Source organism: Eptatretus burgeri, chromosome 11 (genome assembly GCF_056783735.1).
Source record: "Eptatretus burgeri isolate ZD-2024b chromosome 11, Ebu_testis_v1, whole genome shotgun sequence".
In the NCBI taxonomy this organism is placed as follows: Eukaryota; Metazoa; Chordata; class Myxini; order Myxiniformes; family Myxinidae; genus Eptatretus; species Eptatretus burgeri.
The window spans coordinates 99684968-99711324 of NC_140971.1; the positions used below are offsets into that span (position 1 = coordinate 99684968).

General features: G+C 43.1%; 1 protein-coding gene across 2 annotated transcripts in view; it reads left to right on the forward strand.

Moving 5' to 3' along the window:
• Window positions 1–254: 254 nt before the first annotated feature.
• The window catches only part of LOC147017755 (cadherin-17-like), a 168643-nt gene continuing 142540 nt past the window's right edge, over window positions 255–26357 (forward strand). For both annotated transcript variants that reach the window (XM_085847642.1, XM_085847643.1), the window contains exons 1-3: window positions 255–330; window positions 15862–15940; window positions 23206–23304. In XM_085847642.1, coding sequence (XP_085703768.1) covers window positions 15884–15940; window positions 23206–23304 — 156 coding nt within the window. In that variant the 5' untranslated portion in view covers window positions 255–330; window positions 15862–15883. The remainder of the gene's footprint in view (window positions 331–15861; window positions 15941–23205; window positions 23305–26357) is intronic.

A 26357-nucleotide genomic window follows, 5' to 3' on the forward strand; every position in this document is an offset into this window, starting at 1 on the left:
TGTACAAGTCGGAAGGAGTTTCTGGTTATGATGTCATATGGTTGCTATGATGTCATACAAAACATCAAAAGACCATCTGCTTAGCAGGTGTTCAACAATGAGGATAAAGATGTAAAAACCCAAATGGACCACCAAGCCCTTGAACATGGCGTTTTGATTGCTGGAGGAGGAGAAGAAGGTACAAACGTTCTGACAAGGCTTTTGATTGGGAGGTACAGGTGTAAAAATGCACGTTAATCATTAGCCTACATGTCATTGCCTTGAGATACAGACGTGGGTGTGACGGAGTGAAAATCACTCGTTTGAATCATTTTATCTCCCCGCGACAAGGTAAGGAATTAAACTTATTCATGTCTTTCAAATTTTACCTGTCTCTAACTGTGAGTGTTAAATTTATGTTGTTTCATTGCCACGAACAAGGTGAAGTGTGCCAGTAACATTTCCATATGGTACCTTGATAAGGATTCAGCCAAGGGTGTCGGACAGGTTGGTGCTAAGGTGGAGCGCTTGAATTCTGGGTTGGGTTCGAATCCCGACCCGACTGTAAGATAAAAGACCGGTGCTTGGCAGGTAGTGGGTACATGGGTATCAACGGGTACATCGTCCCCTTGGATAAGTATATACAGTATTCAACTTGGACACCTGTTCACCAGCATCGGTTACTGGTGGACGTTGAAAATCCCACGGCGTCCTTCACCAAGACCAGGTGAGATTTCTCCGGCACCCTAAACAACTTACTCATTTCTGCACCGACCACCACTGTGAAGGCGATGGCAAACCACCCGGTGCAACCATTGCCTGGTGACGATGGAGCTGTCTTCGGGCACAACACCTGAGACAGACAGGTGATTATTGAGGCCATCCTGCACGAGTGGCACATTCACATTGATGTGACCAGCAGGTCGAATCCAGTTAACACTGAACTTTCAGGCAAATGCAGTGTTAACAGGGATTTGGGGGTAAGTGTTTTTGTTAACTAAAACTTGGTGGTGTTCCTTCATGAAAATGTTAGTGATGTGTTAGCAAACTTCTGTACAGTGTGACCAACGACCAAGCTGTTAGGGTTAGGATTAGGGTTAGGGTTAGGGTGAGGGTTAGGGTTAGGGCTTGGTTAACTAGCACGGACACAAGCATCTCTCCATTTGTTAGATTGGTGACTGGTGGAGACTTTAAAACAAGTCTTGAGCCTCCAACATCTGAAAATTAAATACAAACACGAATGGCAAAGCATGAGCAGGTCAGGTGCTCTCTCCCTCTTTCTCATAATATTGCTTTTCTCACCTTTTCAACCCACCAGGTGCTTTCTAAACGAGTAACTCAGGTCCTTCTGTTGGAAGAGAAACCGTGCGTCATGGTCATTGACTAAGTGCATATTTAAACATGAATTTCTCCCTTTGTCTCTCCCCATATTTGTCGACACGTCATCACGTGCTGGAAGGTTGTCCAAAGGTTCGTATGAAGCAATGTTTGTTACAGGGCAACGTCACTCATTTTAAAATGGACTTATCTGCTCTGTCGTGGGTTCTTGGGTTGTTCGGTGTTCAAAAGTCATTTGTGGGAAGATTGGAAAGATAGCTTCATGGGTGTGTTCCATATTCGATTCCCTCCCACTGGGTGGGACTGGCATTGCTCAATGAAGGGTGGCTGGTTCATAGTGCAGGTAACAGTGTATCAGCTATAACGCAGCACTCATTCTCATTTTGCAGGACGCAGTCCTGTCTTTTACATCATGCAATGCAACTAAAAGCAGGAAGTCGCTGTTTTAAGTGTAAAATCTTATTCCATAGCTGAATAAATCCTCAGAATTTTAAAAGTGATTCTTCACCGTTGAAAGACAGTCCTAAAAATGATATATAGCAGGATATCTCAAAAAGTTTTGGACGGATTCGGACGAAACTTGGGGGACAGGTTGGGTGTGTGACCATGACGAATTGGTTCGATGTTGGTGAAGATCCGAATCCGGATCTTGATACGAGAATTATTTCATTATTCAAGTGATTCTTCCCCAATTTGAGATGGGGCCAAAACATTACATAGCATGATATTTCAAACATGTAATGGGCCTGATATGTTCTTGTGGATCAGGCATTACGTGGCGGAGGTATGCGCTCCACCGAGTGCCCTTCTACTTTAACACGTAAATGTTTCATACTTTCTCGGCATGTTCGAAAGCTGATATTTTGCATCCTGATGTAACCCAAAGCCAATATCCCAGGAAAAGCCACAAAACTGTCGCTAAATTGTCTATAAAGGAAAATATCGGGAAACAAAAGTTGGCCGGTGCAACCTCGCTCTGCTCACAGAGGGTCACATGACCAAATATTTATATAAATCCTAGCCACCTGGGGATTAGGTGAGAGCCGATTCCCTCCAAGTACAGGTGAGAGATGCGATTGGGTCTTGTTATTTGTGTGTTAACCGCCATTCTCAATATACATGGTACATGCTGGCGAGCCTCGATGGTGCGCGTCTCTGTCTATGCTGTCCCTGATGACCAGCCCACAAGTGATGACACCATTCTTGTGGTGTGTGTAGCATTGGGATTCTCATGTATGTAGCTGGAGAGGAACCCAGATAGGGTTTGAAACAGCAAAGAGCTTACGTTGTGTAGCTTTTCTTGGTTTCTTTATGCAGTTTGCAAGAGCATGGGTTTTAATTTATCAAAATCCTCACCACCTGGGGTAATTGATTAGGTGAGAGCTGATTGGTTATTCCCTCCAATCATGGGCGAGAGACATGATTGGGTCTTGTTATATGTATATACTGTGGAAACATATGTAGTTATGGTTCTGGAAAGACCCGGATATGCATTCAGAGACACATAGAATTTTCCCCAGACAGATATTTATTTAGTTTATGTGAGATCATTTTCCTACCTTTTGTGTCGTGGGACTTTGGTAGGGATATGCATCGTGAGTTAGAATGCTCGGGTTCTCTTTAATCCTTCCGTCTATCTGTCCATCTTTTGATCGTTCTATGGCTACACTTGCCCATCCATCACCGGTCCCTCGTCACATTCACCTTTCAAGCCCGTAACCCCTTGTGGCCCGTTCTCACGATTCTGCTCTTTGCCCTTAAAATCTCTCGCTCCCTCCTTTTCCATTCCACACCAGAAACCATCCCCCCACCAGCACATCACAAATTACCCCCCTGTCACAGTCTATATGCCATGAATCCCCCTTACTTCAAAACAATGGACGAGAATTACCTTTTTAACATGCACAAAAATTATTATGCAGGTGATTGTACGCATGGAAAATAAATAGACTCGTTCTTTTCAAGTCCCGCTAAACCCCACATTTGGACACAATGGAGGCAATATTAGCCCTGCAGTGGTCTCTTGGTTCTTTTGTTTACTTGCAACACAACACACATTTGCAGCTGCAGGATCATTAACCTGCAGCTGTTGCAGCTTATGTCATTTGCATGTCATGTGAATTCAGCGTCATCGTGGTTCCATGGAAAACAACAATAGATCTAGCTGGACCTCCATGGCGAGAGGATGTACAAACAGATCGAGCTTGACCTCCATGGAGAGAGGATGTACAAACAGATCGAGCTTGACCTCCGGAGCGGGAGAACGTGAAACAGAGCTTTTTGTGAAAGAACAGAACAGCGAGACCTTTGTGCAGATCAAGAGCAGCCAAACTTCCATACAGGTAGATAATTTGACGTCCATAGTGACAGCTGGTGTGCAAACAGTGAACCAAGTTGGTTGTGAGAGCAGATGGTTTTAACCTTCATGGAAGACCTTGAACAAGAGATATTCAAGCAACTTTTCATTGCATTCGATCTACCAAGCGTTTGATCTACCAGCCGATTGATCTACCAGACGTTTGATCTACCAAGCGTTTGACCTACCATGTGTTTGATCTAGCAGGCATTTGATCTTCCAGGTATTTGATATACCAAGTGTTTGAATGACCAAGCATCTCAATCTGCTGAGCACTTCGACTCTCAACATGTCTCGTGTGCCATGATTTTTGATTTGTCTCACTTCCGTCCAACAAGCTCTTGTTGTGAGTCCTTTGGCTAAGCCTGAGCTCACATCTGCCTGTTTGGACCGTGAGAGCCACGAAGGGGAAACTTGCATGAGTCTGCACAAATCTGCACATGGTATGAGCTTGCCCGCATCTGAGTAAGGTGGAGAGGAGCCGTACCCATGCTCTGCTCTGCATTCTTTCTACTTTTTCTTCCTATCTACATTTCTCCGGTTATGATTCTGATTGGCGCCATATCTTGTTTGTCGATAATTAAATAAGATTGTAGAAGGGGCTCATCAGTGTCAAGGGTACAAGTTCTGCTTTGTGTCTCTATTGTATTTGATACACATACATGCCGCATGAATTTACCCCTCTTTGTATATGTGTCACATCCTCACAAACACCCTGAATATGTGCTTTGCCATTCTCCGTGAAGAAAACCTTTACTGTATACACGTCACATTAATTTCCCCTGCGCTCCCCCGATACAAATAAACCTGCACATGTTTTCTTCCAACTTTCTCACTGTGTCTTTTCCATGTTGGTTGAACGTATTTTGCACTATCAATTAGATGGGAAGTTTTGCTCCACTGTTTGGCTCCGTGATTAGCCAGTGCATACCCGCAGTTCGGCTTAGCCATGCATAATAAATAAATGAGTGCAAACTAGGGGTGCGAACCTCAATCCGTCTGGCCAATCCAACCAACAAGTAAAATGTTTAATAAGACAGTGGACCCTGCCAGGCTTGGCCGTTCTCATCAACATTGGTAGTTGCTTCACAACACGTCTGGTCACAGACTTATCAGTGGTGCGGCCAGAGGTCAGGAAGAGTCCAAGAAGTTTCTGTCTTGTGGCGTACCCTGTTTCCGTAACATACTATGTGTGTGTGTGTGTATGTATATATGTATATGTATATATATATATATATATATATATATATATATATATATATATATATATATATATATATATACATATATAAAATATATGTTGCGGCCGTGGCGGTTAACACCAACCAGACTGGATTGTCGAGCGGTTTTCCTTCGAAGCAAACACGTGATCCTCGTAGATTATGGCATGCGCGGAAGGAGAATGGGCGGCAACTGCACGCACATGACAGAAGCACAGCACAAGGGGTTTATACTCGAACCCACAACAGATATACAAACACCAGCAACTTAAAATAAACATGGGTATTTAATGAAAATAGATCAAATATTTCCAAGGGTAATAATTCAAAATGTGATAATAAAATAAGGCAAATTAATGCCTCAAGTCGAGGCGCCTCTACACACGGACTTTAACCAAGCACTCCAATGATACGGTTGACGAAAGTTTTATAAACGAAATGTTTCATTTTTATGTGCATCTATCTATGCCGAAGTGACGGGTTATATAATGAAAGGAGATCATACAAAAAGTACAAATGAGGTGTAAAATAAATTAGTACATTTTCAGCAAGCCTGACAATGCCTATTTCACTGCAAAACAATGTGGGGCCAAACACTGGTGAGTAGCCCCTGAACTTTGTCCAAGTCAATCGATATACAGTATGCAGTGACAGTGTTAATATTGTGCAGTGCTCACCAAGGGGCTTACGCACTCCAACAAAATGGTTGATAAGGAACAGCTCACTTGGCAAGCAATTATGGATCTGTCAGATGAAACACCTCTGGAAGACACCCGAAATGTGAAACTACGTCCGAATTAGACAAATAAACACTTTTTTAGGAGTCGGAACTGCTGCTAAGTTCATTTCTGGAGCTTCAATTTTGTAATTCGGCTTAGCTTCAGAGATTCTCGAGGTTATGGCATGTGCAGAAATGATATATAGTCACGAACGCTGGCGTCTCCACTGTTTATAAGCATTGCCATGTTCCCAGCGATTTATAGCTTTGGTGAACAGCCAATCGATGACATAAATGAGGAAGGTGAAAAAAAAAAAACTTTATCGCTTTCTGTTGGGATGTGGTGTGGGTGTTTTCTGTTGGTGTGGGTGTTTGTGTGCGAGTGTGTTTTTTTCTATCCTTCTCTTTCTTTCTTTCTCTTCGGCGTCTCTTGCTTTCTTTTTCTTTGTCTATGGAGGGGTGAATCTTGCAAATAGTTTTCCAAGGTTCACTTAGCTGCGCCTGGATGGATTTGAGGGGAGAGGAGTAACAGCCGAAACCTGAATTTTATCCGCGATCCTCCTGTTGACTCCATCTTCGTCTGTTTGGTCCTCCTGATACTCAAGTGCTGTATTTGGTCAGTTTTATGATTCTTTCTCATTAAGAAACCATTGCAGCCTGTTCCTAGCCAAGGTATTGCTGAGCGAGCCAAAAAAACAAAATGGCGTTTTCAGACTCGAGCAAGCCGACATTGGGCTGACCAAGATGACACGCACCACCATCTTGGTAAGGCTTATTTTGGTTTCTCTTGATGAGCACCCCATAAATTATCTTCAAAGGGTGTGTTTAAATTAACCCAAACATCCAATTTTCATTCATGCACCATCTTGGAGTTCCCTTATTATGCATGCAAAGTTGGGGCCACTAGGCTTCATGGTTTTGGAGTTTTGGCGACAGATGGATGGACGTCAGATGGATGGACTGATGGACACATTGACATGATATATATATATATATATATATATATATATATATATATATATATATATATATATATATATATATATATGTTACGATTTCAGCAGGAGCGTGATCGCAAGGGGAGTTTCTCAGACCCACTTCCCAGCTGATGACTCTTAAGCGAACAAGCCACAGATAACTCCATGGCATAATGGGTTGCCAAACAACTACAGATGCTGTCTGAGATGCTTAATTTAGGTAGGGTCCAGCGACCAAATCCTGCTTTACCTTCCCCGAAAAATAATCACCCGAGATAAGGCCTGTGCTTTCCAACACCCCACTGCAGTCACTCACAATAGCTGAGCGATCCTTTAAGTGGAATGTTGGCCATTGTCTAAACATAACGAAATGGCAGGGCGGAACTCCCTGTCACTATTACACACTACGGTCTCACCAATGGAAAGAGACGGTTCGATAATTTGTAAAGCAGTTTATAAAGGATTAGCAAAGGCACGTGTTTACAAGGCAAACGGACACAGAAGAAAACTTTTACCCTCAATACATAAGCCCACTTAGCCAGTCAACCAATCACAATTTGTTCACACACACACACACACACACACACACACACACACACACACACACACACACACACACACACACACACACACACACACACACACGAACCTCGGTCATTCTGGAGAAACGAGATTTTAAAAAAGTCATAGAGAGACGAAGAAATCAGGTCGAGGTGTAGGGTCAGCCTCTCACTCACCCAACTCAAGCGTTCGTCCCAATGTAAGAAAGGAGAGAGGAGAGGAAGAGGAGGGTCGAGGATGTAGTGCGCAGTGTTGGGAGAGGTGCAGGTGAATGCCCGTAGTGTTTCAGAGGAAAGCGTGAGATGCAAGTCAGTAACCCAGCCTTAAGTGGGACGAGGGCTCATTGTTGAATTCTCTTGTGCATTCAAAGTGAATGAATTAGGAGGGAAAGCCAAAGATAAGAGTGAAAATCAGTATGTTGGGCCGGCATGTCCAGGGAAACTACATGGCTTGTTTTCCCAGCTACACCACATTACCAACAGGTTGAGCATCAACTCTCTGATTCCCCAGATGCATGCAAGACAGCAGCCCTTGGATTCACTGGCTAAATAAGGTCCCTTGGAGGGGTGGGTTTTTGGGACTGAGTAGCCTCGAGCGAAGCACGAGCTTCGTGGGTGCTGCCTTCTTACTGGTCTGTTCTTGTTTCTATACAATGCTCATTGGATGAGCCCAGCTCTCGTAGTGGTGCCGGCGACTAAGGTGGGGCATCAGTCATCGACCTCGTCGCCGGAGGCATGCTCATCTGTCGGCTCTGCTCTGCAGCCCACGCTGCGCTATGATGTTCTTGATTTGAGTCGACTTGCAATCCTGCGTGGGTCAGCGCGACCGAATGATGTTCTTGGTTGATTTGATTCGTAACGGTGGTTTGTAATGTTGGTTTTGCGGTGTTGGATATAATGTTGCGTGTGATGTCAAGTGTAATGTGAGTGTTGAAAAACATGTATGGATGTGCTGCGTGCTGCAGACAGATATATATATATATATATATATATATATATATATATATATATATATATATATATATATATATATATATATATATATATATATTTATATATATATATATATATATATATATATATATATATATATATATTGACAGAGATGATTTATATGGAGAAGGTTCGAATATTTCAACACAAACACAACACGTTTCGCTTTCCACCGACACGAGGGGAGAGGTAGTTTATCTCGACAAAATACGACAGATATAACTGCACTAAGGTTCCCCTTATGTGTTGTCATGTGTCACCCCTGGGCTTCCGAAAACCATAACAATTCTGTTCTGCTCCTGTACAGCCTTTTTATTGACTGCTTGTTGCATCATTGGTTTGGGGCGCGGTTATGCCACTGATGCAGTGCCCCCATTACCAGTACTCTGGTGTTCTTTTGTGCAGCTTGTTTATGAGTACAACATCACATGAGTAGTTTGTTGGTGTGTTTTAAGATTTCAAGATGCTGTGACCCGAGATTTGAATCACATACACTGTGTTGATCATGTCGATGCACAACAACGATGATGCCTCGTAATGACCTCGGTTTCAACTCATGGGTTGATGTCCTTGTTCATCACGTGCAGTGCCTTCAGAAAGTATTCACACCCCTTGACATTTTCACATTTTGTTGTGTTCCAGCCTGATTTTTAAAATGGATGAAATTAAAAAAAAAAAATTGTCACCGATCTCCACAAAATACCTCCATCATGACAAAGTGAAAACATGTTTTGAGATTTTTTTTTTAAACAAATTAATTAAAAATAAATACAGAAAGATCTGTTTGATTGTGTTTGTACCATATCCTGATGCTGTGTGGACCGTGCTTCCCTGCTGACGGACCTCTGGTAGCTTGTACATGCTGCTGCATTTGAGCCTGGGGAGTAACTGCTGAAATCCATCTGTTTAGGTTCCTCCCGACATCTTTGTTCTTTGTTCCTTTCACATGTCTGTCTCATTTTTCACATTTTTCTTTATTGGGCCGAATTGTTGCTACTTCTTTTCTTTTTATCTCTTTTACTCTTTATTTCTCTCTTTCAAGACCAATACCTCAAAGGAGAAGTGAATTTTTCACAAAAATATTTCTGCAAGACTCACTTGGCTGTGCCTGGATGGGTTTGAGGGTTAGGGAGTAGCAGCTGTAACCCCAATTCTCTCGAGGTTCCTCCTGATGTCTCCATCTTTGATCTTTACTTTTTTCCTCCTGATGTCTCCCTCTTTGATCTTTACTTCTTCCAGTTCCTTCTGATTACTCCAATGCAGTATTTGGTTTTCTGTTTTATTACGTACTGTAAGTATTCAACTCCCTTCGTCAATACTTTGTAGAAGCACTTTTAGCAAGGATTACAGCTTCGAGTCATCTTGGGTATGTCTGCATCAGATTTGCACATCTGGATTTGGGGATTTTCTCCCATTCTTCCTCGCAGATTTGCTCAAGCTCTGTTAAGTTGGATGGTGAGCGTCACTGAACAGCAATCTTCAAGTCTTTCCACAGATTCTCAATGGGATTCAAGTCTGGGCTTTGGCTGGGCCACTCAACGACTTTCACATTCTTGTTCTGAAGCCATTTCAGTGTTGCTTTGGCTGTGTGCTTGAGGTCTTTGTCCTGTTGAAATGTAAATCTTCGCTGCAGTCTGAGGTCTTTTGCACTCTGAAGCAGGTTCTCCTCAAGGATTTGCCTGTATTTGGCTCCATTCATTGTTTCCTCGATCCTTACACGTGTCCCTGCTAGTGAAAAGCATCACCATAGTATGATGCTGCCACCACCATACTTCACGGTAGGGTTCGTGTTAGTGTTTGATGGGTGATGAGCTGTGCTCGGTTTCTGCCAGACTTCACGCTTTGCATTCAGGCCAAAGAGTTCATCTTTCGTCTCATTAAATTTAATCCATTTAAAATTGAGGCTGTTTCACAACAAAATGTGAAAAAAAAGTCAAGGGGTGTGAATACTTTCTGAAGGCACTGTGAATGTACAACAACGATGACGTCTCGTAATGACCTCGTTTTCACGTCATCTTTACCTGTATAAACTTCTCCAACACATTGTAGTTTAAAACACGTTTTATATCAGAAATTCCACCTGGTATAAATGTTTAAAGAGGAGGACCTGACACCCTGGAAGGATTCATCTCTTGGTTTAATTTGATCCAATGAAAGTAAATCAGGACATTGCTTTGATTGGCATAATGTCAGATAACAGTAATGATTTGGCTTGTATGTTTTCACCTCTGTCTGCTTGTCTGTGAACTGTAGTTTGGGTGTGCGATGAGGACGGATTGTTTAGATTTTGGTGAAGATCCAGATCAGGATACCAGAATTTAAGTGATTCTTCACCATTTGAGAGATAGATCTAAAACCAATATACGGTATTGCATGATATCTCCAAAAGTTGTGAACGGATTCGGATGAAACTTGTTTGGCAGGTTGCGTTTGTGACAAGGAAGAATTGATTCGATTTTAGTGAAGATCCGCATGCGGAATAACATATATATATATATATATATATATATATATATATATATATATATATATATATATATATATATATATATATATATATATATATATATATATATATATATATAACACAATATCTCAAAAAGTTGTGGACGAGTTATGACAAAACTTGGTGGACGAGTTGCTTAGGTGACAAGAACAAGCCAATTCGATTTTAGTTGAGGTCCGGATCCAGATTCGAGCAATCAGCAATATAGAAAATGTAAAGTGTTCAACCTGGTGGTTGAACACCACCTCCTGAGTGCTGCTGTCATTGTACAGTTATTTATGTTTGTGTACAGGTGGGGCACTGGGCACTCAATACAGTAATGTAGCAAATACCGTTTGGTTTATTACCTGCGCTTGTTATAAACTCCAGTGTCTTGAGGGTAAAGGTCTCGATCCAAGGTCGTTTCCAAACAGGAAATTTGAATTTAACCAACCGGAGCAAGTGCGCTGAGCAGATGCTTCAAAATAGATTCCTTTTTGGAACAAACACACGTCGTTTGGTGATACAAATGCATCGTTTCATTAAAGAAATAAAATAAAATGGAAAACACAATATTTTGGAAACATTAAAAGGAAAACATCCTGAACGTCCAGCCAACTCCAGGCCCGTATGTTCCCGGTACCAAGGACATTGATGCTCTTGTTGGACGTTTCATGGGACAGGTAGTAAATCACATGGTAGTTCAATGTTGTGCATGTGGTAAATCGATCAGGAAAGAGCCTTTGTGATGGTCACAATGACTAGTGAAAGTTACCATGTTCGGTGGTGGTCACAAAGGACTGAGGGAAAGATAAGTCTCATTAAAAATTTCCCAATACAACAACCCCAACAAAGAGAGGGTGTAGTGTAGGTCTGCATTCAAGCAGAACCAGAAACACAGATTTTGGCCTCAAAGCTTCATCAGCAAGAAAGATTGAAAATTATATAATAAAAACGAAAATATTCTTATTGGGTAACGAGCAAATACCATCCGTCGCTTCGCTGATGGGAACACAAAGAGAGGGGGTACAGATAAATATGGGGCAGAGGGGTGAGAGAGAGAGAGAGAGAGAGAGAGAGAGAGAGAGAGAGAGAGAGAGAGAGAGAGAGAGAGAGAGAGAGAGAGAGAGAGAGAGAGAGAGAGAGAGAGAGAGAGAAGGAGTGAGGAGAGAGGGGTGGGGAGGGGAACAGGGTGTTCTGGACTTGCGTTTGAGAGTGGGACTTAAAGGGAAGGGAGGGGGGGTTCAACTTGCATTGGGATGGGGGACTTGAGGGGAAGCAGGGGGGTTGGTCTCATATGATGGCATTAGTACAGGATTGAATGAAATGGGGTATGTTAAAACAGCACGTTCAAACAAGATAGCAAAACCACCCATCACTTTCAAACTGCATGTACCATTTTCAAAGAGATTATCAAATGGGCTTCCCTTGAGGTATGCAACTCTAACTGCGGCTGCTACCCTGTTTACCTGCTCTTGGACCGGATCTCTCTGAGGGGGTTACACATCGCCCAAAGATGCTAAAGATGCACAAACTGGAAAACTGAACAGCTCTGCAGCAGCTGGACCCGCCACCAAGCCCAACCCCTCAGTCCATTCCCCGAAACCCAGTTCAGGCCAAGAGACCATAGAGCCCATCGCACCCTTGCTGCAATGCTTATAAACACCCAGAGATGCCAGTGCTCATGCCTTAATTTAATTTCAGCACACGTTTTACAACCAAACTGTGATAATCCCCAGAATCTCTCAACTCGAGCCGAATCCCAAAATTCAAACCGCAGAATCGAAACCAGCAGCAGCCTCGACCGCCAAAAAAGGTGACCATCTGCCCAACCCACACACCTCCCAACACAACACAAACCCCACAGCATGACATAAACACCTCCAAACCACAACACAACCACCTGTGGGAACTCATCACAACCACCTATTGCTTATCACTTCATGAGAGTGGTAAGAGGGGTGAGAGAGGGAGGAGAGAGAGAGAGGAATGAGGGTTGGAGGAGCGAGGACAAATGAAGCAATGGGGGGAAGGGATGGATGGATGGAGGAAAGGAATGAAAGGAAGGATGGATGGAAAGTGGTTTCACAGTAAGTTCCATGGTTGTTCATGAACACATGATGCTCCAATCTCAAAAAGTGAACATGAGGTGTAAGCAATGAATGATGAATGAGTGAGTTCCCACCTGCTGGTCCTCCATCTGCCATTACATTCCCTGCAGCATCTGCAATGAGCTTGGGTTTTGGAAACAACTCTCCCCGAATAACCTCTAAAGTACTCCACCAGGGGGTGCGTCTCCAAGTGGTGCTCAGCATGATCGCTCTTAGGTGAAGGTTACATTTTAAGCTTTTGTCAGATTGAAAAAAGACAATGGAACACACGTTTATTCATATACAGTGCCCATAAAAAGTCTACACCCCCTTTCAAGATTTCCACCTTTTGTTGCCTTGTAGCCTGGAATTAAATTGCATTAAATCAGACTTTTTACACCTTCATTCACACATCGTAACCCACAACTTCCAAGTGAAAAAGAAATTGAACAAATTTCAGAAAGTTAATTGAAATACAAAACTAGAATATCTTGGTTGGATAAATGTCCACCTCCTCATATAATAGCAATTGTAAATTAGCTCAGGTGTAACCAATCACCTTCAAAATGACACACCAAGTTAATTGGCCTCCAGCTGTGTTCAATTGTAGAGTTTCTGATTATTTTAGAATAAAATCAGCTGTTCCTGTAGGTTTCCTCTGCTGGGAAACTTAGCTATTAATTCAATAGCAAAGCAGGATTTGAATTGAGGATCCTCGGATCACAAGCTCACCACCCTAACAATTAAGCCAACACCAGGCATACCTCCGATATAAAGTTGTGTAAAGGCACAGATCAGGTGGTGGGCATAAAAATATTTCAAAGGCCTTGAATATCCCTTGGAGCACAATCAAACCAAACATTAAGAAATGGAAGGTGTATGGTACACCAAGACCCTGCCGAGATCAGACCGTCCCTCCAAACTGGATGACTAAGCAAGGAGGAGACTGATCCGAGAGGCCAATGACAAGTTTAAAAGAGCTACAGGGCTTTATGGCAAAGACTGGTCACTGTGTGCATGTGACAACAATATCCCAAGCAATCCACAAGTCCAGCTTGTATGGTAGGGTGGCACGAAGGAAGTCATTACTCAAAAAAGCCTACCTTGAGTCCCGTTGGAGGGAGGCAAAAACCACTCCGGAGATTCTGAAGCCATGTGGCAAAAGGTTTTGTGGTCTGATGTAAATTTTTTGGCATAAAGACAAAATGGTACATTTGGTGCAAACCCAACACAGTACATCACCCAAAGAACACCATCCCCACTGTGAAGCATGGTGGTGGCAGCATCATGTTATGGGGATGTTTCTCATCAGCAGGGACTGAGGAACTTGTCAGGATAGAAGGCAAAATGGATGGAGGAAAATACATGAAAATCCCAAAGGAAAACCTCCTGAAGTTCACCTTTCAGCATGACAATGACCTGAAGCACACAGCCAATGCTACACTGGAGTGGCTAAGGAACAAAAAGACAAATGTCCTTGAGTGGCCCAGTCAGAGCCCCAACGTAAATCCACTCGAAAATCTGTGGCATGACTTGAAGATTGCTGTCCATCAACGCTCCCCACGGAACTTGACTGAACTTGAACGGTCTTATGCAGAAGAATGGGCAAATATTATCCAATCAAGGTGTGCAAAGTTGGTAGAGACCTATCCCAACAGACTCACAGCTGTAATTGCTGTCAACTTGGAAGTTGTGGGTTACAATGTGCAAATAAAGGTGGAAAAAGTCTCATTTAACGCAATTTGATTTCAGGTTGTAAGGTAACAAAAGGTGAAAATTTTTGAAGGGCACTGTATGTACTTCATTTAACTTATCACTTAACATTGTTTTTGAATGTCAATTTGTAATTTTGTTTTCAAAAAGGACAACAGCTGTGATTAAAAAAAAAAGTCATTTACACCGCCATGTACAGTCTCACCATGGATTACAAACATGTTTAGTCCATTCCTACCCTCCATTCATATCCTCCATTCATCAATTTCTTTCCTCCTTCCATCCCTTTCCTCCATCCACTTTATACATCCAATGTATTTTTGATTGAGTTTCGCAGAGGTACAGTGCAGTGACATTGTGGGTACTTTTTGCAGTGTATCACCATGGCTCACAAACAAACATCCAAGCAGCTTGTGGAGTGTTCTCCAAGTGGCTAAAGCACTCAATCAAGAACTCCAATGAAACAATTGATGAGGATTGGCAGGCTTGGCGAGCGATTAGCAATCGTCAAATGGTCATACTAAACACCATCCGGACACGCCCGGAGTGTCAAACAATGTCCCAATTGGACAAATGAAAAGTTTTTAGCAGTCAGAACTGCTACTCAGGTCAATTCTTCAGTTTCAAATTTGAAATTTGGCTCAGGTTAAGAGATTCTAGAGCTCATCACATGTGCCGAAATGAAATAAACGCATGAACACCGGAGTCTCAGGGCGTTTTTTAGCATTGCAATGTATCCAGCGATTTGTAGGTATGAAAATGAAGCATTTGATGATACGAGTGAGGAAAGGGGGGGAAAAAAAATATATGAGCACTTTATCATTAAGAAACCGTTGCAGCCTGTTCCAAGTCAAGGTATTGTCGAGCACGCCAAAAAAAATGGCTGACCAATGATGAGCTTCGATAAAGGATAATTAAATATGGCCATTAATTATCTTCAAAAAGGGGTGTTTCAATTTATCCAAAGACCCTATTTTCACTCTTGCACTACCTTGGAATTCCTTTCATATGCATGCAAAGTTCCAGGCTGCTCGGTTTCATGGTTTTGGAGTTATGGAGGAGACACACTGACATTTATTAGTACAGTCCAGCAAATACCAGCAGTCGCTTCACTGACAAACTCCTGATAGAGATGGACAACAAACTGTGTTTTATGAAGAGATCTGGGGATACATACATATATATATATATATATATATATATATATATATATATATATATATATATATGTACACATGATTATAGACAACGAATGGTGTTTTCAAAAGAGATTGAGGCCCATGGATTGAGATGGACAACAATTGAAAGTAAGGATTGTTTGTTTTTGAGGAACTATGAAATATGGATTGAAGAACGACGATGGTATTGATCATGATGGAGTTAAAATATCCTATCAAATGATTATGATTTTAAAATGTTTGTGTTCACACAGGTTGTAGAGATTGCTCACCATTATGAAGCGACAGCATCACATCAACTGTCTCCAAGCACGAAGTCTTGGAATCTTACTGGTCAGTGAAACGGACCATCGAGAGATGCACAAACTCATTTCTTCATTCATTTGTGAATCTATGAATGGAGAATGACATCAGGCATGGGTTTATATGAATGGAAACTAAAATACTTTACAATACCATACAGACATTATAAGGGTTATACTGTATAAGGTTCCAGAACAAAAGGTATAAAACGAGGAAAATCTCAAAATACAAAGCCAGTCCGCGTCCGCTTTGTGCTCACACTAAACTTGACGTAAACAACAGCTCGGCCTTCCCCCCAGGTCTTCCAGTCAGCTGTTCACCACCATCTCAGTTCTACATCCACATCTGTTAACCCCCTTCCCACCATGCCTGGACCCCAAAATTTTTGTTTCAGTGTCTATCTCATCCACCCCCCCCCCCCTGCATTCTCCCTTTACCCTTCAACCTTACGCGCACATCCCTTGTTTGTCCATCTCCTATATTTTGACCCTCCGCCTGGATGTTGTGCTTTCCCCCTTCTCTCTTTGCTCCTCCTTTTGTTCTGTTGCATGCTGATCCGTTCTGTGTTACACCTCTTCCACGAGCCTTGACTTGGGAGACAAAGAACAAGCTAGTAGTAGATGTCCTTGAACATCCTTGACAATGTTGTGAAATGTCTTCCTGGACCCTCACGTATTTATTCTTCCACGCTCACTTTTTCACTTTTATTTGATTATAAAATTCGTTTTTTTTTTTTAGGATGTTGGTGGCAGGATCTGCACTCCGGCCACCATAAAATTCTTTACTCCGCAAAACACAAAAACGCAAGTAAAATTGAAAACCCACTCCATGGGAGTAACTCCTGTGCAGCTTCCCTCCGCAGGGCAGCTCACCAGATGACGGGATTGGGGCAAAGCCTATACGACCCTCACTCTTTGATGATAGGAGGTAAACCATGGGGAAACCTTCCCAGGTCAGATTGCGGTAGTGTGTCGGGGTGGTACTGAGGTGTCAGCCACCAGACTGCGATCTCTTTGGGTGGTTGCCTGGAATGTCGTATCCCAATGAGAGGATGATCACCTGCTCTGTTATCATCTGAGCTCAAGCGTTCGAACATAGGTATTGCAGCACTCTCTGAGGTTTGTAGACCGGATAGTGGCGAGATCATGGTGGGTGGTTACGTCTACTGTTGGTCTGATCGCTCTGATGGTTACCATACCCAAGGTGTTGCTGTAGATGTCAATGATAATTGAGGTAACACCGGTCAATGAGCGTATTATGAGATGAAGGATTCGTCACTCCTTGGGTGTTGTTTCCCTGGTCTCTGTTTATGCTCCGACTGAGGTGAGTGATCTCACCGTGAAGGATGCATTCCATGCCACGCTCGAATCTGTGGTTGATCAGTGCCCCAGGCGAGATACTCTTCTAGTCTTGTGGGATTTCAAAGCATCGACCGGAAGTGATAGGGATGGCTATAAGACATGTGTTGCTCCCCATGGTTCTGGAACTGTGAACCAGAATAGCACCAAGTTATTTGACTTTCAAGAAGTCATGGACTTTGGGTGGCTGGTTCATGGTGTCAGCACCTCCAGACTCAACGCTGGAATTGGTATTCCAGTGTTGGTGGTGTGGCAAAGGAGATTGACCATGTGCTCGTTGATGATCACTGGAGGATGATCTAGATCTGCAGGGTATACCGGAGTGCTCAGTTCCTCAATAACAACCAAGGCTTGCTGTAGCAACTCTAAAGTTGCAGCTAAAATCTGGGAGAATAGTACCATCCCAGCCTAGGCTGGATGTTGGCAGGTTCAAGGATGAGAGGGTAGCTGAGGAGTTTGTGAACAGACTGAGTGGAGATTTGGGGGGTCTGGGTGCTTTGAGGAATCCTGAAGAGTTGTGGAGTGCCTTCAAGACCACCGTCCTTGATGTTGCCGGTGGATGTCTTGGAACTCACCGGAGGGTGAAGAAGAATTTTGACTCTCAAGGGACACTGGATACCATTGACCAAAGTTCCAGGGCCAGGCTTACTGTCAGAACCAAACTGTTCAGGGCATTGAGGCATAAAACTGTACATATACTGAGGGTGGACTACGTGCCTAAAAGAGGACTATGTGCGAGGAATTTGTGAGGGGGGAGAGCATCACCTGTGGGGAAAGTGATTCTTGTCCTGCTTACAGGAGAATTCGCGTATTGCATCCTCTAAACCGATGCTTCGGTGTATTGCAGTTGGAGCAGAGGATGGTGGGCTCTTGACAGAGGTGTCCGAAGTGAAGGCCCGCTGGGACGGTTACTTTGAGCTGCTGTATCAGGCTGATCTACCAGCTGTTGAGTTGGATGTCAGGGGTGATACAACCCCTATTGCTGACCCTCCAATCAACTGTGGTTCACCTTCATTTGGGGAAACAGGCTGCGGTGAACCGGTGGAAATGGGGTAAAGCTCCTGGGATCTGTGGCAACCATGCTGAACTTCTCAAGGCTGGGGGAAATGCTGTACTCATGTCGTTGCATGCAGTTCTGTGCTCTACCTGGAACACAGGCATCATCTCAACTGATTGGAAGAGGGGCCTTGTTTTCCCTCTCTGGAAAGGGAAGGGGGATCGCCAGTTCTGCAACAACTACCTGGGGTGACGCTGCTCTCAGTGCCGGGCAAGGTCTTTGCTCGGATAATTCTTGATTGGGTTTGCCACCATCTGCTTGAGCACCAGCATCTAGAGCAGTGAGTCTTTACATCAAAAAGGTCAACGATTGACCGTATCCTTGCTCTTCGGGTCCTCACAGAATGCAGATAAGAGGTTTGTCAGGGGCTGCTGCAGCCTATGTTGATCTCTGTAAATCGTTCGATTCAGTGAATTGGGATGCCCTCTGGAGGATTCTTGGTCTTCATGGGGTGCCACCAAAACTAATCAATCTGATGTCTCAACTCTACTCTGGTACTGAGAGTGCTGTGAGATGTGGTGGTACCATCTCCGACTTGTTCACAGTTATTACTGGAGTTCTTCAGAGTTGTGTACTGGCCCCCACACTTTTCAGCGCTTGTATGGACTGGATTCTGGGGAGGATGTCAGAGTGATCAAACTGTGATGCATCGTTTTGGAATGTCGAGATCTCTGACCTTGATGCAGTCTTCTTTGCGGAGACTCTGGATATCTATTTGGAGGCCCTTGAGGTGCTGAATAAGGAGTCTGAGCTGCTGGTATTATGTGTTTCTTGAGTCAAAACTAAGATATAGGCTTTCAATGACATCTTGGATGCTGCTGTCCTGTCTGTACCTGTTTGTAGTGAGGATGTTGAGGTCACAGAGAGATTCACTTATCTTGGCAGTGATATTCATGTCTCTGCTGGCTATGAGAGAGAGGTCACCAGAAATCTGGGTCGGGCCTGAGGAGTGACACTGTCGGAACCTTTGCAGGAGGATGAAAGTATGAGTCTGCAGGTCCTTGGTGCTTCCAGTGTTGCTCTACAGATGTGAGACTTGGACTCTGACCAAGGATCTGAGACGGAGACTTAATTCCTTTGGTACCAGATCTCTACGGAGAATCCTTGGCTATCGCTGGTCGGACTTTGTGTTCAACGAGCAGTTGCTGAGAGAGACTCAAATGAGATTTGTTATCTGCATGGTCTGTGAATGTCAGCTGCGGCTGTATGGACATGTGGCTCATTTTCCTGATGCTGATCCAGCTCATCAGATTCTCTCAGTGAGGGAGCCTCCTCAGTGGAGGAGGCCAATGGGCCGACCACGTGCCTCATGGTTACAGCAGGTTGATCGGCATCTCAACGAGATGGGGATGGGCCTGGCATCTGCCTGGGGGATGGCCAGACGGAGGCCCCTGGAGTACCGACAGAAAGTGGACGCAGCGACGCGCTGCTCTGTCACATACTCCCATATCTGATCTGACCTGAATTAATGGACTTGGTGTTGCGTCACTCGCCTTGGCCGAATTTGTTAAAGATTAAAACAAAGTAGTGCGTGCGTGTACGTGCCTGGCCGTACGTGCAAAAAATTAAAATAATAATAAAAAAACTTTCAAACCGGTGCCAGAAACAACAACCACACAGGCTGTTCCTTCGCTCTCGCGTACCCGTACGTGCGTGGCCATACGTGTGCGGCCGTACATGCAAAAAAACCCAAAAAAACTTTCAAACAACCACACAGGCCGTTCCTTCACTCTCGTGAACGATGACTGGATTGGGGCATTGTGTTTATCTATAAATGCGCATAAGAAATCGAGAAATTATTAGAATACAATGTCATCACTATCCGGAAGTCCGTATGTTGTAACACGTAATGGGGAACACGCTCTAATTGACCGTTTTTACAGCCATTTTTCACTGCTGTGCAGGGGTTGGGCTTTTTCTTGAGGCAATGTTTTATGGCCGGATGCCCTTCCTGACGCCAACCCTGGTCGCCTCTTACGACACACAGGGATATGGTACACCTATTCCAACCGGGGCATACACCGGGACCAGTACACTGGTACTCATTTCGCCGACCTCGGAAGGATGACAGGCTGAGTCAACCCCCTGGTGTTAATTCAGCAGCCAACGGGGCTTGAACTCAGGACCCTGGGATCCCAAGCCACCACCCTAACCACTAAGCCAACACCAGGCTTCGGGGAACACGCTCTAACTTGGCCATAATTTGGGAACCACTTGTCCGATTAATTTCAAACCTTTTGAAAGGCAAACAAACAGAGATTGCTGGCATTATAGATAGATAGAATATAGATACTGTGGGTGCAAAACGCCAAGCAACGTGTCCTGTCATTGGTAACTAAGGTGCCCTTTCCCCATTGGCCACGCCTACGCAGCAACGTGTCCTGTCATTGGTTGGTAAATAAATGGCCATAACTTGGGAACCACTTGTCCGATTAATATCAAACCTTGAAAGGGCACATACTCAGGGCCCCAGCAATATACCTGGCAAGTTTCAATTAGATCGGACCAGTGGTTGTCGAGAAACAGCGGCCACACACATACACACACACACACACACACACAGATTGCTGGAATTATAGATAGATGGAGTCATGGCTGAGAGAGCAGGTTAAAGGTGGACAGTGAAGCCCAGTGAGAGTTTGAAGGTCATGTGTAGTCGGAGGAGGAGGAGGTGGCAGGTAAGTCTCCACCAAGGGAATGGAGAGAAGAGCAATCTGGAATGGATTCACAAAGGTGACGTCATAAAGAGGAGAAAACAAGGATATACAAGTGAACATGAGAATTCATCATTCCAGAAAGCCTGGTGTTGGCTTCACGGTTAAATCGGATTCAGATATGAGGGTCTTGAGTTGGAACCCTTGTCGTGTCGTTGAAACAACATCAAGTGGGTTGACTCAGCCGATCATCCTTCAGAGGTCAGAAAAATGAGTACCGGCTTACTGGTAACAGGGGCACTGCATCAGCGGCACAGCTGTGCCTCGAGAAAATGATGCAACCGGCAGCCACAGGCTGCATTCGAAACAACATTAGAGAAGCCATATTGGCATCCACTGGTCACATCATTACTAGTGGTGGCTGTGGTGCTGATGCAGTGCCCCTAGACATAACAAGGACACACATTCGGAATGTAGAAATGTGGAACTGACCAGGATGCCGGCAATAACTCACATACTCTTCTTCCAAAGATAACGCAGAATGCTTCACATCCAACTGGGAATGTTACTGATGGATATCCAGATTAATGTCCATCCCAAGGATATCGCACTCAGTGATGCAATGTCCTACCTGTGAAGCACCAACCCACTGGTTATAGTCAGATTAGGATTCGAAACTAGACGAGAGAGCTCAACGGAAAGTGTACAACCTTTACACCATCCTGTCGGATCAACATGAACAATCAAACTAAATTCGAGACAGGTAACAAGGTTTGGATGCTGATGAAAATGTGTCATCTGGTTGAGTTGGGAAGAGATGATGGAATGAAAATGAAGAGGGTGTAAGACCTCATGTGAGATAGTTGAGGATAATAAAGGCATACGCCTGTCCATAGTCATCGATATCGTCACCGCATGACATAACCATAGACCACTACCCAAAACGAACCATGTGTAGCGGTCACACGGATTTTCACAATTTCAACAGCACTTTCACTTATTGTGATCCTCATGGCTTCATAATTAGGAGGAAAGGAAAAAGTTTCATATGTGAAAACTATGAAAAACTGGACACCATAGGAACGAAAATTCAGATTATAATTACAAATTTAATGTTCCAAATTACATGTTCTAAATGACATGTTCCAAGTTACATGTTCCAAGTTACATGTTCCAAATTAATGTAACAAATTACATGTTCCAAGTTACATGTTCCAAGTTGCATGTTCCAAATTACATGTTCCAAGTTACATGTTCCAAGTTAGATGTTCCAAGTTACATGTTCCAAATTACATGTTCCAAGTTACGTGTTCCAAGTTACATGTTTCAAATTACATGTTCCAAATTACATGTTCTAGATGACATGTTCCAAATTACATATTCCAGTAACATGTTCCAAATTACCTGTTCCAAATTACATGTTCTAGATGACATGTTCCAAATTACATGTTCCAAGTTACGTGTTCCAAGTTACGTGTTCCAAGTTACATGTTCCAAGTTACATGTTACAAATTACATGTTACAAATTACATGTTCCAAGTTACATGTTCCAAATTACATGTTACAAATTACATGTTCCAAGTTACATGTTACAAATTACATGTTCCAAGTTACATGTTCCAAATTACATGTTACAAATTACATGTTCCAAGTTACATGTTCCAAATTACATGTTACAAATTATATGTTCCAAGGTACATGTTACAACTTATATGTTCCAAGTTACATGTTCCAAATTACATGTTCCAAATAACATGTTCCAAATTACGTGTTCCAAGTTACGTGTTCCAAGTTACATGTTCCAAGTTACATGTTCCAAGTTACATGTTCCAAATTACATGTTACAAATTACATGTTCCAAGTTACATGTTCCAAGTTACATTTCCTCATTCAATTTATTCCCTCATTCAATAAGAGAATTGATCTCCTTATTCATATCGATGGTTGGTATAAACATGACTGATGAATTAATTCACTGTGAATGTAAAAACTTTATTTCATCGTTTAAACGTTTTCGCTTTTTTCCCCGAGTCAGGAGTCCATGTTTATAAAAACAAGGGTTTAAAAAACACAAACAATTCCACGAGTTGGTGACAAGATGAATGCCTTACAACAAATCTCTGAAGTCTTTCACTGATGCCTGTTCATAAAGGATAATGTTGTCCACAGGAAGTAGATAATCCGAGGAACGGGGGGTTCCCATTTGACTGAGCGCTTGTGTTACAGGTTTGGTTCTGCATCATGTGGTCATGTACAGCTACCTCGTCCCAGGTCATCACTGTCAAAGAGAACTACGAGGGAGAACTTCCGCAGCGAATTGGACAGGTGAGTAAGACTCGAAAGCTTGACAAGTAAATTCAGGTTTGTGTCATCACACCTTGTTCATCTCATGAGCACCCACAGGTAGAAGAAAGTGGTCGACCGTTTTCTGTTTCCCGCGACACGGTCCTTTCGGAGAGTCATAGTGAGAGTGTGAGATTTGTCTGGATTGAAAGACATGTTCCACGTGTTGGACCAGTTTGTGATTTTAACCAGATCTGCAGAGAGTAAAGAAGCTGCTGCTTGCCGGTCTGAGGGATGACATATGGTACGGCAGAGGGTGGAGTCATCAGCAAAGAGATATAGAGGATTTTCCAGAGAGTCCGAGAGATCATTGATGAAAACCAAAAAAATAACAGGGCCCGGAACGCTACCTTGAGGAACTCCAGCCTGGACAGGAAGAGGGGATGAGAGAACTCAATTTATGACCACACGGTGACTGTGACAGGAGAGGAAGTCTGCGAGCCATGAGTGGAGATGGCCTTGAATACCATGGGAAGAGAGTTTGGTGAGCAGGGTAGGGTGCCAGACCGTGTCAAAAGCACGTGATATGTCGAGTGATATGGCTCTGATTTCATGTCCGGCATTGAGGACCTCCATCTATTGTTGTGCGAGCAGAAGCAGCATATCCATGGTAGAGTGACCTGGTCTGAAACCAAATTGATAATCAGAAATCAAGCCATTGGAGAAGAGGAAGGATTTAATGTCTGAAGCGATGATGGATTCCATAACCTTGCTGATGATTAGGAGAAGGCTGATTGGTCTGCAGTTGCATGGATCTGTTTTTGCACCTTTTTTATGCGGGGCGGCGATGTTTGCTGGTTTCCAAGCAGATGGCAGATGACCTTGAGCAAATGAGAGGGTGAATAGAACAGAGAGAGGGTGAGCAAGAGCAGAAGAGCAGATTTTTAAGACATGTGGGCTGATGCCGTCTGGACCGGTTGCAGAATCTGAGTCAAGGTTTGGCAGCAAGCTCTCCACCTTGTCAGGAGAAAAGGACACAGAGTCCAGGGACAGTTGGGTGTGATTGGATAAAGTGGGTACAGGAAGCGATGGGTTTTTGGACACAAGGTTTCGATACAGACACCGAGTTTAGGCATTCAGCCTTTTCACGTGCGGTATCAGCAGTGCGGCCATTTGAGGTAACGGAGTGGATGGAGGGGGAACATACACCAGGAACAGATTTGATTAAACACCACCAGGATTGGTAGGAGGGAGAGAGGCTTGAGGGTTAAGACTTGAGATGAGAATGTTGTTTCTGGCTCTCCTGAGATTAGATACACACTTGTTCCGAGCTTTATGGAAGGAACTGAGATTACCCTCAGTTGGGGTTGCTTTCCATGAGGCAAAGGCAAGTTGTTTCAGGACAACTGCCTCGCCACAAGCTTCAGGGAGGAAGGGTAGGACAACTGAAGACGAGAGGGGATAAATCTGTGCATGAGGGAGAGAAAGTTTCTTTGAAAGAATTCCCAGGATGAGTTGATGTTGGAGAAGTTGCGATAGGAGACCAGTCTATAAGTTTGATGGCTGCTTGGAGACCAAGAAGAATTCTACTACTACTACTACTACTACTACTACTACTACTACTACCCAGAAGATTAAGAAGAATTCTACGTTCGCTTCTAGGCTTTGCCTATTCCTTATGGAATAGGCAAAGTCTGGAAGCGAATGTAGAATTCTTCTTACATTCGTTTCTGACTTTACATAAAACTTGTTCACCACTGTATACTTGCCAACTATACCGTGGGACGTGTAAGCGCCGCACAGCTGATGATTTTGATGCAATTTCCGGTTACTTCGGCCTGGATTCAGGATCAGTGATCAAATAATGTAAATCACGATTAAAAAATATTTTTTGATGATGTGGGAGATATCTTTATTAAAATTAACTTTGGGAAAAAATAATTGAATAAATAAATAAATAAACGGTCACTTCTGGTCAAGAATAAAATAAATTGAAACTTCCGGAAAGAGTTTCAAAATCACTCCCGGTAATGTTAAATACAAAATAAACACTTCCTGTCATGAAAAAAATTCACTTTCGGAAGTATAAAATTAACTTTGGGAAAAAAATAATTGAATAAATAAATAAACATTTCCGGTCATGATCTCCCGGCATGCATCATTCCCCCATGACAAAAACCGGAAACAAAAAAAAAACCAGAAGCAAAAAAAAAAACGGAAGCAAAATGGTCATAGCCAACGACACGGATTCACAATTGCCAGGGTATTGTGTTATTTTTGTTGTTTCCTATTCTCTCATGTGCACGCGTTAAGTAATATTCACAAGATAGAAATAAAACCCAATCGTGTTTATACACCGCACAGCGTTTTGCAATAACCGGAAGCAAAAAGTCAAAGCTGACGACACGGATTCCAAATAGTCAGGACTGTTGTGTTGTTGTTGTTGTTGTTGTTGTTGTTGTTGTTGTTGTTGTTGTTTCCTATTCTCTCACGTACACGCGTTAAGTATTAAGCTCACTTCGTTCGCTATTATTATTAGGGTACCCTGTGAGTACAGGGTACCCTATTGTTTTCCTTCTGTTTATTATTAGGGTACCCTGTGAGTACAGGGTACCCTATTGTTTTTCTTCTGTTTATTATTACGCATTATTATTATTATTCTTCCGCCGGCATTTTGCACCCTTTTTCGCTTTAAAAATCATTTTCTCTGGAACACTAAGTCCGATCGACAGGAAATTTTCACCATAGTATGTATCTTTTTTGATTGCACAATCACGTTATAATTATGACGTCATTGGTCACGTGGTACGGTCGCCATCTTGAAAAAAGCGATAAACTTTGGACATCTGTATCTCGGAAACCGTGCAATGGAAAAAATTTTCGTTTGATACATTTTACTAAGCTCCCTATGGGGAACACGTGTGATTTTTCGTGACGTCATAGGTGAAGCGATATACCGGTGAAAATTCGTCAAGTAGAACGCCATATGGGAAAAATCTGAAAAATTCTGAGCATCATCTACGCCAAAAATCACTGACGAAAATGTTTTTTGACGTCATCGATGACGAAATTCGGCCGCCATCTTGTTTTTTAGT